At 40.2% G+C, this 17,008-nt stretch overlaps 1 protein-coding gene across 6 annotated transcripts in view; it reads right to left on the reverse strand.

The window, feature by feature from the left end:
- Window positions 1-1,246: 1,246 nt before the first annotated feature.
- Window positions 1,247-17,008, reverse strand: part of LOC126986730 (BUB3-interacting and GLEBS motif-containing protein ZNF207-like) — a 33,076-nt gene continuing 17,314 nt past the window's right edge. For 2 of the 6 annotated variants that reach the window (XM_050843100.1, XM_050843099.1), the window contains exons 5-8: window positions 12,621-12,818; window positions 12,097-12,463; window positions 8,553-8,735; window positions 1,247-2,695 (exon numbers count right to left, since the gene is read on the reverse strand). In XM_050843100.1, coding sequence (XP_050699057.1) covers window positions 2,598-2,695; window positions 8,553-8,735; window positions 12,097-12,463; window positions 12,621-12,818 — 846 coding nt within the window. In that variant the 3' untranslated portion in view covers window positions 1,247-2,597. The remainder of the gene's footprint in view (window positions 2,696-8,552; window positions 8,736-12,096; window positions 12,464-12,620; window positions 12,819-17,008) is intronic. The other 4 variants (XM_050843103.1, XM_050843102.1, XM_050843101.1 and 1 more) reach the window with 3 other exon arrangements.

Below are 17,008 nucleotides of genomic sequence, written 5' to 3' on the forward strand. Positions count from 1 at the left end.
GTACTGAGAAAAAGCTAATCTATTTTAACTAGTCTGGAAATCTTATTCTCGATTTTTTGTCTTCTCACCTGGTTGTAATACACCCTGCTAGTTAGCCTTGCATCAGTTCCCAATGATAACACTGAATTGGAGGGCAAGAAGCACTATAGTTTCCAGTCACTATGACAAACTAAATAAATATTAATAAAATAAATAAATAAACAAAAAGAGCTTGGAGAGCCCATGAGGCATCAACTACAAGTCTTGGGGAAAGTAATTTTCACAACTCCCAAGGACACATCTTCAGCAATTCATTTATATTCTGATTTCTTTTTTAACTAGCAACTTCTATTTGCAGAACCAGTAAACCCGTTTTCACTGTAAGGAAATAATTTATAAAACTATTCAACAAATATTGACCTCTGTTTCTTTGAGTATGTCCTCAAATTAATTACCGATTAAAAATACAATAAGCATAACTGCATCACTGTAACCAAGGGTTTAGTGTTCCCAATAAAGAGTGCAGCTTGATCAGTATTTGTATCATGAGATTTCCACAAAATATTTTAATTTCATAAAAGTGACTCCTACTATTCGGCAAACTGTATTTGAAACTAATGCACCCAAACTTCTCAACCATCCATTTGCAGTCAAGTTGGCTAGCCTCACCACCCCCTGTGTGGTCCCTGTAGCCAGCCAATACAGCTTTTTTCACCTGGCGATTGACAATTTTCTGGCCCTTATTTTTTTTCTATCCTTCCATGCATATACCCAATTAAGAGTTAAAGTTCCATTCATTGCCCAGTTACTGATATTTATGATAATTAGCAATTCCATGCACACTGAGGTGATACTTGTGGTAAATCTACAGCAAAGATTTTACATTTAATCCCATGGAACAACCTAGTTAAGTGGCCAAGGTATATGTAACTGAAGAGTGAACAAGTCTGTACAGAATTCTCAGTAATATGAGGCTGGTAGGAGTATTAATAGGACAAGACATCCTGAGAGAGAAGCCGGTCTACAAAAACAGCTTGAAGAGTACAACCGTGAGACTACTCAGCATGGGGAACAATATTAATGCTCTCATCTCTCCCAGCATCGCGTCCTCTCCTCTGGGCTCACCTGTTGCGAATTTCCACACTGACTGTTCCTTTGCTCCACTCCTTCCACCTTTTTAACAATACAAAAAATCCATTACTCTCAAGAAAAAATTATATGCATTGTAACAAAATATAAAGCCTGAAATGAACTAATACATGACAGACAACTTAATCTGTATTTATTTCACAACATACAGTAAATAGGATATAGTAATTTAACAAAGCTGATCACTGGAGTCTGCTAGTTCTCCAGGCAGTAAATAATGTGACAATAATAAATACAAAAAAATGTACTTACGGGTGCTAATGGGATCCCCCTTTCAACAATTTACAAAGTTATTTGTACAACTGGCCAAAAATTATGTAAATGGACTAACCTGCTGTAAACATCTGTATTGGTACGAAAATTTCCAACAGTGCTTCAGTCAAGAACTACTTCATCTCTATACTAAACACTTTCTTACCTTATCAACTAAACAGTTTCTTACCTTAAGAGAAATTTCACAATACACATTTGTCACTGAAAAGAATGATGGAACCTAAAACACTATGATACAAGTGCTCCCACGCTCAAGAGGAAAGTTGAGTTCACACCTCCATCCGGGCCCAAGTAAGCACCAGAATTTCACTCCACAAGCCACATCCACACAGGAATCAATCCCCATGTTAAGTTCCCAACAATTTTGATAACTGTGATTTATTTGAAGCAGATGAAGGAAATTAGGAGGCACAGATGTGGCACCTGGGAGACTGTTCCTGCACACTTGAGCTGGATCAGGGCAAAGATACATACAGTCAAGTGTGGGTCCCAAAAAGCACGTATACAGGAGCAACTATACAGGCACCACTTGCTCAAACACAAGTTCCACGTGGGCGGCACACAAACGACAGTCTTGTGGGTAAACATTTTAACACTGATAAAAGAGCAATGATGGGAGACAAAGAAGTCAATAACAGATGATAAAAGATGCTTGCTGCAGAATGATGCAGTGTTAGCTTGTCCACACAGGACTAACCCAACTGTGATGGAAAACCAACAGTGTTAGGGACCAATGATAACTTCATATCATTACTGCAAATCAAAATTAAATCCACACAAAGACGATCACTCAAAGCATATATAGACCTATTAGGTGGATGCGACTATTTCCTACATCATCTTTTTTCCTAAATGTGGACATTGCTTAGCCTGAGTGGTGTTTGAAGGTTCTTGCCTATTGCAATGCATGAGGACAGCAGACTTATCTTGGGTTGTCCCAGATGTGTGTTGGTTTGCCACACAGGCCAACTTAGTGACTGACTGCGCTAGTGTGCTTAGCGAGCGAGCGAGGGAGGGTCGGTGAGGAGGCTATCAGTCATGACGAGGGCATGCGTGTGTTGCCTCACCAGCATCGGCCTGCTGCTGCTGCTGCTGCTTCTGCTGCTGCTGCTACTACTGCTGCTGCTGCTTCTGCCACTGCTGCTGCTGCCCATCCTGTAGCTCCTACCTGCTGGTTACATACCAGGACCAGGTGGTCACCTGAAGCGAGGGATCATGTGTCCACCCATCATAGGGGCGCCCATCATTGGTGGACCGGCAATCCCTGGAGCCATTTGCCCATGGCCGGGCAGCGCTGCAATGATTGAGTAACAAAACAATTAGTCATTCACTAGGTTGGAAGGTAATACCAATATACATAACTGGAAAAAAGAAAATACTATAAGAGTAAACTAAATGGAAAGAACTGAGGTCACCCAATACCATGACGTCACCATCCACAACAACAGATCATGACCAAATGCTTCATGCTGATTACATTGTGTCCTTACCTACTAGCTGACTTATTTCACTTACCCCACTGCTTATATATTTTCAGAGGAACACCAATATTCATTATCACTGATAACAGTAGTGAAGGGTTTCTTCACAATATCACCAAAATTCTTCCATGGATTTATACTATTTTCAACTTTATATACCATGATGGAAAACACATATTTGCCCTTGGCTCATTCTTTAGTATCTGCATCCACATCTCACAGCCTACACTTTGGAACTCTTCCTTCTCTTTAATCCTCCCATACCAGGTGCTGTCATATATGATGTCCACAAGAAAATTTCCGCACAATTTAAAACTTCCAAATTATATGTCCTTGACTAATTTTTGCTCAAGCACGTTGGGAGAACACCCAAGGTCACCACACAGCTTATTACCAGTTGTTAGCTACTGCACAAGATGGATACAAAGCCATCTACTATTTCCGCTGCATCCGGATCTGTGCTTCATCTCCAAGCCACTTGAGCATCTGGCTAAAAACATATTGCATCAAAGCTAAGGGATAATAGTATGTATGTGAATTACATGAGTAGCCTACCAGTAGTACTCATTTCACGCCACAGCCTCAACTCATGGGCCAGCAACACGGACAAATGGATTGTGTCACTCAGGCCGGCTAAAAATAATTCCAGTAAAAATCAACATAACATCACAACTAAACAAGGACCTTCAAATCTTTGCATTCACATTCTTCACATTCCTGTCCATAAAATACATCTAACCCACATTCAAAGCTTTCAAATGTATTTGTTTTAACCACATATCTGCTAAGTTTGTTCATTTCATCCACCACCTTGCTCGTGAATTAGTTCTTGCCTATTTTCTTCCTGGACTTTAATTTATTCAACTTACACCCATTACTGTGTCCTCACATTATCTTATGTAATTATTTCAAGTAAATCACCCTTGCTAATCCCCTTAGTCCATTTAAAAACCTCAATTAAATCACCAAGCAGTCTACATTTTTCCGTGGAATGTTTTTTTTTTTTTATTATTATTATTTTTTTTTTTAGTCTTTCTTGGTAAGGGAAGTTCCTAAGTCCTTGGATCATGTAACTCCTTCTTCTGCATTGCCTAGAGGGAATTTATATCTCAACTGTAACAGCAGCACCAAAACTGAATAGCATAATCCCAGTGAGGTTTAACCAGTGTCAAATACAGCTTAAAGATAACTTTTAAGCTCCAGTTGCTTTAGCTTCTCATAAAAAAAAAGTTTCATGCTTGATTATAAAAATATCTTTATCTCGGATACCCTATACTCTAAAAGGAATTTCCAGAGGGCATGGCCATGGCAAACTTCTCCAATTTTCTGTTTCGGAACTTTCTCCGACAATTCAATCCCTTGTCTGCCAAAACACACACACACTCTCTCTCTCCACTGAGAACGAGATACATACTACATATTTGGCTCTATACTAGTTACCAACTGCCCCTGATTGTCCCTAGTTCTTACTGCTTCCAAAGTTAGACTATGCAGACTATGCTGAATATAACATGCATAGCTCAATGATGATAAGATTAACCCGAGAAAAGCGAGCCCAGGGTTGGAGAGGGCCATTGTCAGGCGACTGGTTGACCAAAAAATTGAGTCTCTCAGAATTGGAAAAACAGTACCTCTGCGCCTTTGGAATATTGGAGCGCATAGGACAGTGAAAACCAAAACATTCTAAACCTATTTGTATGGCTGTGGCAGCGGTTAATAAATGGGATTTGGCCGAGCGCTGGCAACCCTTGGGATGTGCGAGGGGGAACTACGTGCGACGAGGTAAGACGAGGGACGTGAGCGTAAGTGACACGTAGCACGTACACATATTTGTAACTACTAATATACACCTCATCTATATCTTAATTTTTTTAGTTTATCAATAATTTATAAATAAGACGTGCTACGAGACGAGGCAAGACGACTGACTGCGGCAAAATGAATGACGTGGGGATAGAGGGTAGTCCTACTGAGTGTTGCCATATATTACATTATCCAGTCCAATTTTCAGTCATCTAGACCTACTGGCGCGGTTTCTGTACGCATTCAAAAATTGCGCTCAAGTGAGGCTTGTTGCCTCTCCTCAGGAAAACCTCAACTGAGGTCTGTCTCTGTTCTCGGGTTAAGGAAAATGATAGTCTGCTTACTTTGAATCAGCTGATTTAGCATAGTTGTAGTGTGTCACACAAAACTCATTTCATAGACACCAAGAGCTTCTTTACATTACTTGCTTGCCAATACATGCCTCATGTCTACACACACACACTATATATCCCCTATGTATAAAAGCAGGAAAAAGGAAAAATCTCTAAATTATAGACCAGTATCTTTGACTAGTATAGTTTGTAAAATATGTGAAAAAGTGATAAAGAAATAATGGACAAAATTTCTAGAACATAATATTACTACAGAAAAACAGTATGGCTTTAGACAAGGGCATTCATGTGTAACAAACTTACTGAGCTTTTACTCAAAAGTGATGGAAATTACACAGGAGAGGGATGGATGGGTAGATTGCGTGTATTTGGACTTGAAAAAAGGCTTTCGACAAAGTTCCACATACAAGACTATTATGGAAGCTGGAAAAGAGGAGGATTGAAAGGGAAAATGAAAAATTGGATGGAAAGTTAAAGGGAAGAGAAATGAGAACAGTGGTAAAGGACATGAAGTCGGAATGGAGAAATGTAGATAGTTGGGTGCCTCAAGGATCGGTACTGGCACCAATACTTTTCCTAATATATATAAATGATATGCTGGAGAAAGTAAATAGTTACATGAATTTATTTGCAGACAATGTGAAATTGCTGAGACACATAATAAATAGTAGACTGTGAAATTCTGCAAGAGGACCTAAATAATATTTGGGATTGGAGTAAGAAATGGGAGATGGAGTTTAATGTGAAGAAATGTCATATAATGGAAACAGGAAAGAGTGAAGGGAGACCAAAATGGACATATAGAATGGGAGATGGAGAAATATTAAAAGTTCAGGAAGAGAGATCTGGGAGTGATAATACAAGATAATCAACAGTCAGAGAGTCATGTGTAAATAGGATATTCAGAGATACGTACAGAATGGTAAGAAATATAGGAATAGCATTTCACTACATGGATAAGGATATGATGAAAAAAATGATTACCACTATGATTAGATCAAAGTTGGAAAATGCGGAAACTGTGTGGACTCCCCATAAGAAGAAACATGTAAAAAAACTAGAAAGAATACAAATGATGGCAATGAAGATGGTTCCAGAACTGAAGGGATTGTCATATAAAGAAAGGTTAAAGGAAATGAACCTGCCAACATTGGAACAAAGAAGAGAAAGGGGAGACCTAATATAAATTTATAAATTGTGGAATAAAATGAAAGAAGTAGATAAAGAGGAGTTGCTACTAAAAGAAGAAACACCAGCAACACACGAGGACACAGTAAAAAATTGAGAAAAGGAAGATGTTTGAGACAAAAAAAAATATAGCTTCCTGCAAAGAAGCATAGAGATTTGGAACAGACTAAGTGAGGATGTAGTATCGACAGAGAGTGTGCACAACTTTAATGAAAAACTGGACAAGTATATATATGGAGACGGGACCACACGAGCGTAAACCCAGGCCCTGTAAAATATACAACTAGGTAAATACAACTAGGTAAATACACACACACATACCACTCACTCCTTGACCCTCACAACAGTCTTACACCACATGCTGCCACCTGCCCACTTCCCTAAACAAACACACTGCAAGGCAGCTCGCCACTGCCAGCCTTTGTACATCATGGAATGGAGTGTGTATGAGGTGAACAACTAAAGTAATGCAAGAAGAGGATTGGTAATGATGGCACAGCTTGTAAACAAAACCACTGTAGCGCCAAAAAGGAAGCCATCAAGAAACCCATGCCAGTCAGAAAAAGACGTGTTTTGGACAAATTTGAGTCAAAGAGTTGCAACTACTGCACTAAACTCTATACTATCATTGTATATGAAAATTGCATTTATTATTATCTGTCTATATTATAATGATAAAAAAATGTTTTGATGGAAGTGGGTGACCCAAGTGCAAAATGTAAGAGGGGGGCGTGGTGACATGCCACAGTAGATTCCATGCGAAGTGCCATTATTTTTTCAGACCAGAGGAAAGTCAAATGCAAACAGGAAAAACAGAAAAACAAGTCCACAAAACTACTGCAACCCAAAAGGAAAGTGGTAGTAAATTCCTAATATTATCCAGAAACAGTTCAAGGGGTGTCTTCCCCTTGAAAGAATTCAAGTTATAGAAAGGTGGAAATACAGAAGAAAAAAGAGGTGTTCCAGAGTTTACCAGCAAAAGGGACGAAAGAATGAAGATACTGGTTGTCTTCCATAAGGGATTTGGATAGTATAGGGGCTCTTATGCAGCAGGGCTGCAGGAGGGGTGGAGGTATGCAGTTAGCAAATTCAGAACAGTCTGCAAGAAAATAACAGAAGATAGAAAGAGATGCAACACTGCAGTGGAATATACCAGGTAGAAGAGTTAGCGATGGGAGGGGAACTGATAAGATAAAAAGTCTTTACCTCTACTGTCTAAAAAGTGTGAGTGTAAAGCCCTGATACATGAGATGCACGCTCCATGTGAAGGTGGACAAGGCCCTTGTGAATGCTTAGCATCCATGAGGGCAAAAGGTATTGCTGGAGAAGATACAAAACACTTAATCTTGATGATGCTAATTTTGTATGAGATGAAGTATGAGGTTTCCAGTTAAGGTTTTGAGTTACAGATAAGCCAAGAATGTTTAATGAAAACAAAGGGGGCAGCCAAGTGTTATTGGAGAATAAGGGATATAAGTTTGGTAGATTGTGTTGAGTTGTCAGGTGGAGAAATTAAGTTTTATGTGAAGGTTATCAAGTTCCTTAAACTCTATTCTGAAATGATATAACAACAAGCCTCAAGTCCTGTAATTCCTGTTGAGAGGGTCTTTTGTTTAAAAATGTTGTGTAATACAGAAGAGTCATCTGTACAGAAGTAGACAGAACAATTTGTTTTGTAAAGATTATTAACAAACAACAGAGTTGGAGATAAGAGCATAGCCCTGCAGAACACCTCTTTATAGGCTTTGGGGTAGAGACATCTACCATAGCAGAAATTGATTAGTCTTAAATAAAAATGGAAATAAAGGTACAGAGAAAGGGATAAAATATGAAGGAAGCTAGTTGGAAAGCAAAGGTTTGTGGCAGACTGTCAACAGCTTTCGGGGTGTCTGAAGCAAAGAACAAAAAGTTCACTGAAATGGCAAAGAGTCAGTTAGAAAGGCAAGATCCCCAGTAGTGGCCCTTGCAAAATTTGGATGCAAAAAAAATTATTGAAGAAATTTTCTATTAAGGATTGTTTAACCCTTAAAGTACAGGTGGCAAGACATTTCTCTGGATGCTGTGCACGGGGAAAATTTAGACATTTAAAAGAGGTGGAAATGGTGTCTTTGCAATTATTGTATATTCATCAAGTATATATGGTGGTGTAATAAAACTTCTCTCCTAATAATAATAAAAAAGTTGACAGCCGAAAATATTGCGCATTTTCTCGTGGACATGACGCGTTGCATGGGAGCACCCCACACACACACACACACACACACACACACACACTCTCTCTCTCTCTCAATGTTACTACCATATCAGTCATCAAAGTCACTGTCACCTTGATTCGCCCACGCTCTACTTCCGCCCGGAGCAGAGGAACTGCTTGACGCATCACGAGCCATGCCAGATGTGTTCCGAACAAGAGTGGAAAATGATCTGTGGCCTTCGGTAGGCCCCGCGCTGAGACGAATGGGAGTGTGTATGGATGCCAGATGCCTCCACCATTCTTCCGAGTCAAGAACTGCCGGTATATTTGAAACGTAGGGAGCGCAGAGCGTGATGATTATATATATGATCCCCGTATGGGTGGGGCGTGTGGTAGCGTACTTATATATACGATCGCCATAATCTAAGGGTTAAAAGATTTACAAAGAACATAGATATAGGATGGTAGTTTGAAGGGATAGAGCAGTCATCCTTCTTAGGCACAGGCTATACAGTACCCGTCAGTTGGAGTGTCGCACTTGGCCCCGTGACACTTCTTGTGGCGGGATTTGGTATGAAGTGTAAATCAGAGGGAGAAAACTCGCCTGGGAGAAAATGACCACACGGCAAACTTCCTCACACTCTTCTAAATCTACTAAGCAGGGAAAACAATGACTTAGTGCTGCATTAGCTATTACCAGAGGAGGCAGTGTTGCACTTCCCATCCTGTTGGGACCTGTAGATTTTCTTGCATGCTGCAACATTCTGCCACATTTTTCAGTGTGCATTATGCCGAAGCCTTGCACTAGCCATGATGACATCGTGAGAGTGATAGTGTCACAGATTATGCCTAAAAACCCAAGAAATTGTCCAGCAAACTGGCTTCAATCGTCAATCTGTTCAGCGTATGGTGCCTAAATTCAAGGCATCCGACAGCCAGGAAATGCCAGTCCACTGCCATGGGGAGGACCTCACTCTGTGGTCTCTCCCCGAACCCTCTGTATTATAAAGAGGTAAGTGGAAGCCAATCCCACCTTAACAGCAAAGCAAATTAAGGAAAACACCTCTATGATTCTCGATAATGCCTTTGTTTTCACCATCCAACGCCACCTCCACGATAACTTGGGTTACAAAAGTCACAGCCCATAACAAACCCCTCATTATGACTCAACAAATGGAGAAATGGCTTAGTTTTGCTGCAAAATATGGAGACTGGACCTTGGAGCAGTGGCGAAAGGTGTTGTGGACAAATGAAGCGATGTTTAAAGTAATTGACAGCAACCCAAAGAAAGTATGCAAGAAAATCTACAGGTCCCAACAGGATGGAAAGTGCAACACTGCCTTCTCTAGTAAAAGCTAATGCAGCACTAAGTCATTGTTTTCCCTGCTTGTTAGACTGAGGAGAGCGTGAGGAAAGTTACCATATGGTCATTTTCTACCAGGCGAGTTTTCTCCCTCTGATTTACACTTCATACCAAATCCCGCCACAAGAAGTGTCACGGGGCCAAGTGCGACACTTCAACTGACGGGTACTGTATGTAGACATACTTCCAGCAGGATGGGAAAATAGATATTGCAAGGCAGAGATGAAAGAGTTTGACTAGGTAGGGTATCAGCACAGAAGCAGTTTACAAAGACTCTATCGGGTCCATAAGCCTTTTGAGAAGTCGCGTCAGAAACAGGCATAGTGGCAAAGGGGGGATATGATGATGATGATGATGATGATCATAATAATAATAATAATAATAATAATAATAATAATAATAATAATAATAAAATAAAAATAAATGTTCCTCAAAATTTGTAATTATATGTCTGATCCATACAAAACTTTAGCACAAGAACCCTTCATATAGATAGATAAATATAGATAGATTATCTGTCTCAAATTAAGAAATGGTCCAAAAGAAAACAAATGATAATAGAGGGAACTTGAGGCAGTTCATCCTAGATGATTAGTGCTTCAAGTTACTTGCTTCCTGCAAGAGTATTGTGGTCGCTTTTCAACAAAATCCACCCCAAAAACATGAGGCTGATATGGTATGCAATATGTATTCTTTGAAATATGCCATTTCACTTTTATGGCTTTGTCAAGATGAAACTCTCAGACTAACAATGTGTGTAATCCACCAATGTCCAAACAATAACAGAATTTATCAAATGAATTGTTAAGAATGTGTGTGTGTGTGTGTGTGTGTGTGTGTGTGTGTGTGTGTGTATTTACCTAGTTGTGGTATACAGGAAAGGAGCTTTGCTCATACTGGCCTGTCTCTATATCAACTATTATTCAACTTGACCTTAAATTCATGAATCGCCTTTGCATGGGCCACATCTTTTTTCAGGCCGTTCCGGGCCTACACCACCCTTTGTGGAAAGCAGTTCTTCCCTTTTCATCTTCCTTCCATGACCTCTTGATTCTCTTGCATCCCATATTATTAGATCTTCTTTCTTCACTGTGTGTATGTATTGTGTATTTACCTAGTTGTAATCTTAAAGGGCCTGGGCTTACGCTCGTGTGGTCCCGTCTCCGTATCTGTATTTGTCTAGTTTTTCCCTTAAGTTGTGCACACTCTCCGCTGATACTACTTCCTCACTTAGTCTATTCCAAACCTCTGTTTCTTTGCGGGAAGCTATATTTTTTTATGTCTCTCAAGCATCTTCCATTTCTCAATTTTTTACTGTGTCCTCGTGGGTTGCTGGTGTTTCTTACTTCTCTCAGTAGTAGTAATTCCTCATTATCTACTTCTTCCATTTTATTCCACAATTTGTAAACTAGTGTGTGTGTGTGTGTGTGTGTACATGTGTGTGTGTGTGTGTGTGTGTGTGTGTGTGTGTGACATTTATTACTCACATGACATGGTTAGTAATATCTTGCAGCAATATGACCTCATGAAATTATGAGTTGAAATCAAGTACAAAAACTAGAAAAGTACTACCTAACACTCAGCCCTCTAATCAAAATGACACTATAATATATTTAGTAACTAGTAATTTCCTGTTCATGCCAGCTGCACATATTTCCTTTATAACTGTAGTTTCCCCCAACTAAGTGCTACTTTACTGCATCCACTAGTTGTAATAACGTATCAAATAAGTGATTGGACACAAACACTACTGAGGCTTAACTTGAATGACTGACACAAAAACACCAAGTGCAAACCATGAAGAAATCCCAACACAAAATAACCCATCACCATGACGCTCACTTAACACCAATTGAGAAGCTACATGCAGTGTCTTCATCACCGGAAATATCCCTTGCCATACCACCTCATGTCTCCAGCACCAGAGGTTTCAATGCTTGATCTACTCCTTTTAGAGCAATGCAACACAAGCTGGTACAACAAAAATAATTGATAGGAGCAGCATGAGAAGAAACAAAGGTAACAAATTTTCATATAAAATTTGGAATTAGGGAACATGAAGTACTTCATATGGATGAAACATTTATCTAAAACAATCTCTAACTGAATGTAAACTGAAGTTTATGAGTATGAATGTTTCCTTCCACAACATAATCATAACATTCAGGACTTAGCAGACATGAGTGTGATATCTTACTGCTCAGTCTTAAGCCTTAAACATGGTGTGGTACAGCAAGGCAAAGGCTCTAGAGCTGCATACTTACCACTCTCAAGGTCACGGGAGGGTAGTAGTGCATTTGGAGGATGACTTACCTTGTGGCAGACCTATGGGTGGTCTCATACCTCCAATGGGGAGGGGGGGCATGCCTCCAGGCATGGCAGAAACCGTAGGCACGGCAGCTGACACCATTGGCTGAGGCGTCATTATTGGTTGCATGTTCGGCCGCATAATTGTGGGCAGTGACACAGGTATGGCCATGTGTCCTGTGTGCACCATGGCTGGTGACATGGTGGTCACCATGGTGGGCACTATAGTAGACACCATGGGGGGAGCCTCCACCACCACTCCAGGGTGGGTGGGCCGCACCCCACCTGGATGGGTCAGCACTCCACCCATGGCCATCGCTGCAGCAGCGGCACTTGCCTGACTGTAGCGGGCCATCTTCATGCGACGTTCCTCCTGCAAACAAAAACACACTCATGATTTACTAAGTTTTCAAGGCTTAGTTTGGTTTAGATTTCAATTGTTGATCTTGTCAGTGGTGTACAGAATGGTTGATCCTATTGCATATAAAATAATCCAGGTCTGGCAACGACACAGTAGAGGCAGGTTGCACCTGTGTGTCTAAACACATCGCCGGTGGGTAGAAATGGTCCAGGCAGGCAGGCACAAGTTGAGAGAGGCGTGAAGGTGCAGTACTCACGGGTGGAGACTCCACGCGCTGGGGGGGGGGAGCAGGAGCAGGCGCCCGAGCCCTTTGTGGGGAGGCTCGGGGTGCCTGCTGGTATCGAGGCATACCTGCCCGCTTCTCTTCCTACGTGAGGGTGAGAGGAAGACACGTGAACACAATACAGCCCCGCCACAACCCATGCTGCTGCCTCGCTTCAGTCCTGCTCCCACCACCAGCCAACACAACACAAGACAGTCACAGAGCCAATCCACACCTACCTAATACTTCATACCACAAGTTCAACTCAAAAGCTGCAGACCCAATTTTTCAAGAAGCAAAATGTATATAGCCTTCCTCTGATAGGGAACAACAAGACTAAGGGCCAGTCTTACAGTCCAGTACAGCACGTTTGTAAGCTCCCCAACCAAACACAAAACACAACGAAAATTCCTTGAAAAGTGTTTTTTTTCACATTTCTTACCTTTTTTTATGCCCTTGAACTGACTCTTCTGCTGTAAAAAAAAAAAAAAAAAAAAAAAAAAAAAAAAACAAAAAACAAGGAATTTTTGTCATGTTTTGTGTTTGGTTGGGGAGCTTACAAACGTGCTGTACTGGACTGTAAGACTGGCCCTAAGGCTAATCACACTATTTTTCTGCAGCACTATAACCCAGCATTGCGACAAGTCATATGTGCATTAAAGGTGAATGCCAATGCCTCACAAGCTCTCTTAAAAATATTTAAAGATCAGCCAGTAAGCTTGAGTTGATAAATTACATTGTTCCAATAAACTGTATGATATTTCAGTGCTTCATTTAAATATTAAATGTAATGACTTGATCAACTTAAGAATTCTGCAATTCAAAGTTACCCAGAGTTATGTTGATATCAATAGTCCAGCCTTGTACTTTGAAGTGTGTGTACTTCATTATGGAAAATAACGAGTTGGTAAAAATAATAATAATGCTAACTGAATTTTGTGAAAACATCTGTCACTATGCTGTGGAAGGATGAGATATGACGTCACTGGCGATTAAAAAACTCGCTCACGATTTTGCCATTCGGTGTAGCGGAGCAAAAAAGTAATTTCAGGAACAGTGGCCCAGTCCCACTAAAGTAATACCTCAGTCCCACCAATGTGGCAGCTTGGGCTTGGCTTGTGGAATTGGCCAGAGTTGAGGCAATGAACATGAACAGCATAGCTGATGCTCAAGGTTACTTGCCCACACATCTATTTTCATAGTTATTTTAATTAAAAATTGGTGTTGATATTATTTACTGAGTTTCTAGTTGGACTGAGAATCCCTGAACCATTGTCTGAGGTAAGAATGCTTGAAGATTGTTTTGTATAGGAGATAATAGGTTAGTATGGCACTGAATCTCAACCCTTCCCTCCTTTCCAGGAAACTCAGCCAGCCTTCAAATCAAGGTAAAGGCATTGTTATTGTGTGTCAGATATTCTTAAGTATATATATATATATATATATATATATATATATATATATATATATATATATATATATATATATATATATATATATATATATATATATATATATATATATATATACATACACACAGTAAACCCCGCTTAAGTTGGACCCGAATAAGCCGTATATCAGACAGTCGGACACTTTCTTTTTTTTTTTTCCTTTTTTTTCTTTTTTTAACGTTCTATTCCGAGTGCACCGGTAGGCATTTTTGCCCTTTGAGTAATTTTAAGCCACTCGGCTAATATACTGGCTAAATTACCCCTAAGCTGCGTTTGAGAGCGACTCGGGCTGCATGGACTGATCCGTGTGCTCTCCAATGCATGACGCCGCAGCCCGGATTCCCAATCCGGACTGCTCGCTGCAGCTCAGTTTGGAAAGCCTCCGTGCTGTGATGACGTCATCAGCAAATATGGCAGCCCAAACAAACACATATAAGTGCTTCCATTGAATTTCACCTCTCTGTGCCACCATAACCACTGCAGCTTCCTTTTCATTCTCTGTTGCAAGGAGCTCATCGGCCAGAACAGCTAGTGATGCATGTCTAAACGTCATCAAGAAGATCAGCGGACGCCATTTTGGTGACAATAGCTAGATAGAGAGCAGCAGATGCCATTTTCCTTCCAGTGAGACGCCATTACCATAGCAACGACGAGGCTTAACTGAGAGGCGCACAAAAGTGTTTGATAGATGGGCCCAGTTGGTCTGGGCTCTCGGGGCAGCCCAATTACCTCTCTCAAATGCATCGCTGATAGCTCTTACATCGTTCGAGTCATTCGAGGAGTTGTCCGAGCTGTTAAGAGACGCAAAACAGGCGCTGACCCAGCAGTGCCGGCGCCAAGATCAGTGTTTACACAGCTGACTTAGCAAGTGAGTGGCAGTGCCTCCCTCAGCTTTCGCTCACTCTGTAGCCCTTATTGTTGCCTTTGTAATTCTACTATGAAAACGTAACTTCTGAATCTAAATTCTTCTGCAAGGTGAATAGCTTTCTCGAACGCTTTGGGGTGCATTCAGCAGGTGTTTTGGCTTGTCTCTTGGGTCCCATGTTCATGTTATGTGGTAATGGAGAAGCGTAGCTGAGGTTGTGCACACAAACGGACTTATATATATATATATATATATATATATATATATATATATATATATATATATATATATATATATATATATATATATATATATATATATATATATATATATATATATATATATATATATATATATATATATATATATATATATATATATATATATATATATATATATATATATATATATATATATATATATATATATATATATATATATATATATATATATATATATATATATATATATATATATATATATATATATATATATATATATATGTAAAGAGATTCTCTGTACCTTGCGCACCACAACAAAACAAGCGCCGCGCACGCCAGTGTTTATGTTCACCATGGCTCAGGTAATTGCTTTTATGCGTGTCATACCTTCTCCAGGCATTGCTTTGCCTGTGTGTGTGATGTTTACTATGCGCTGTTGTGTGTATATATATATATATATATATATATATATATATATATATATATATATATATATATATATATATATATATATATATATATATATACACACACACACACAGGTAACTCGATTTTTATATGTATTGTGTCCTTGAAGAGGTCGATCGACACATCAAAAAACAATGTAAATCAAACAAGAGGTAGGTTTCTGTCGAAAAATAAATATTCACTTCATTCAGTGGAGAGAGAGAGAGAGAGAGAGAGAGAGAGAGAGAGAGAGAGAGAGAGAGAGAGAGAGAGAATATCCATATCACCAAGATATCCACTCAGGCACTCAATCTCAGCCTCACTCATGTGAGGAAGAAATGAGGGACACCGGTACCCAGCAGTCTGGTACCAGTACCGTACTGTATAGCTGGTACCATTAGTACTGGTACCGGTACCTGCCCACCCCTATTGTTGAGTAGCGTGGCAGCTTGGGTATTGTACTGGTGTTCTAGTGGCACACGGGAAGAATTGAGCTCAGCTGTGCAGCCGCAGCGCCGTGTGAGTCCAGTTGCGTGAGACATCTGGTGGCCACTCCTTAAAATATTGCGTATAAGTGGAAAAAAACTTGTAAATTAAGCATTTATTTGGATTTTGGATCCCGCGTTATTTCAAAAACGCGTAAACCAAACTCGCGTAAATCGAGTTACCTGTATATATATATATATATATATATATATGTCAGCAGGGTGTACAAGCGTTAATTACCCTGTAAGGAGCGAATCTTAACAAAACACCCGTGTCCTTGGGGCCATGGCAGATGCTGACCAGAGCCCCGCAACGCCCCGACAATTTTTCTTAGGTTGTCGCTAATTATCGTTTGCAAGAGACGCCACAACGCCCATGTATTCACTGTGGATGGGGAAAGGCTTGCCTACCCTGGCATTAGTGTAGAAAATGTAATATTGCAGAAAACAAGGTAAAACTTTCTTGGGGCGGCAGGGCAAGGCGGGCAGTTTGACGTAACCCGTAACATTTTTTCGTTTTTACGGCTATAATACATCCTTCCTGCACTCGTTTCATATATCCACGTGTGCGCAGGCGTAAAGGGCTGACGTGGGCATACGGACGTGAGCTTAAGTAGCTTCATTTGTGAGATAATAAGGATATATATTCTAAGGGTGAGCAGGGCGGGGTAACAGCGCAGAGGCTGAAATGTAGTCTAACCCATAACATATTTTTCTTTTTCACGGATATAACATATCGTTCCTGCACTCGTTACATATATATACGTGTGCGCTGGGGTGGAAGGCTATCGTGGGCTTACGGGCGTGATCTTAAGTAGCTTCATTT

The sequence above is a fragment of the Eriocheir sinensis genome, chromosome 62, assembly GCF_024679095.1.
Source record: "Eriocheir sinensis breed Jianghai 21 chromosome 62, ASM2467909v1, whole genome shotgun sequence".
NCBI classification, from domain to species: domain Eukaryota; kingdom Metazoa; phylum Arthropoda; class Malacostraca; order Decapoda; family Varunidae; genus Eriocheir; species Eriocheir sinensis.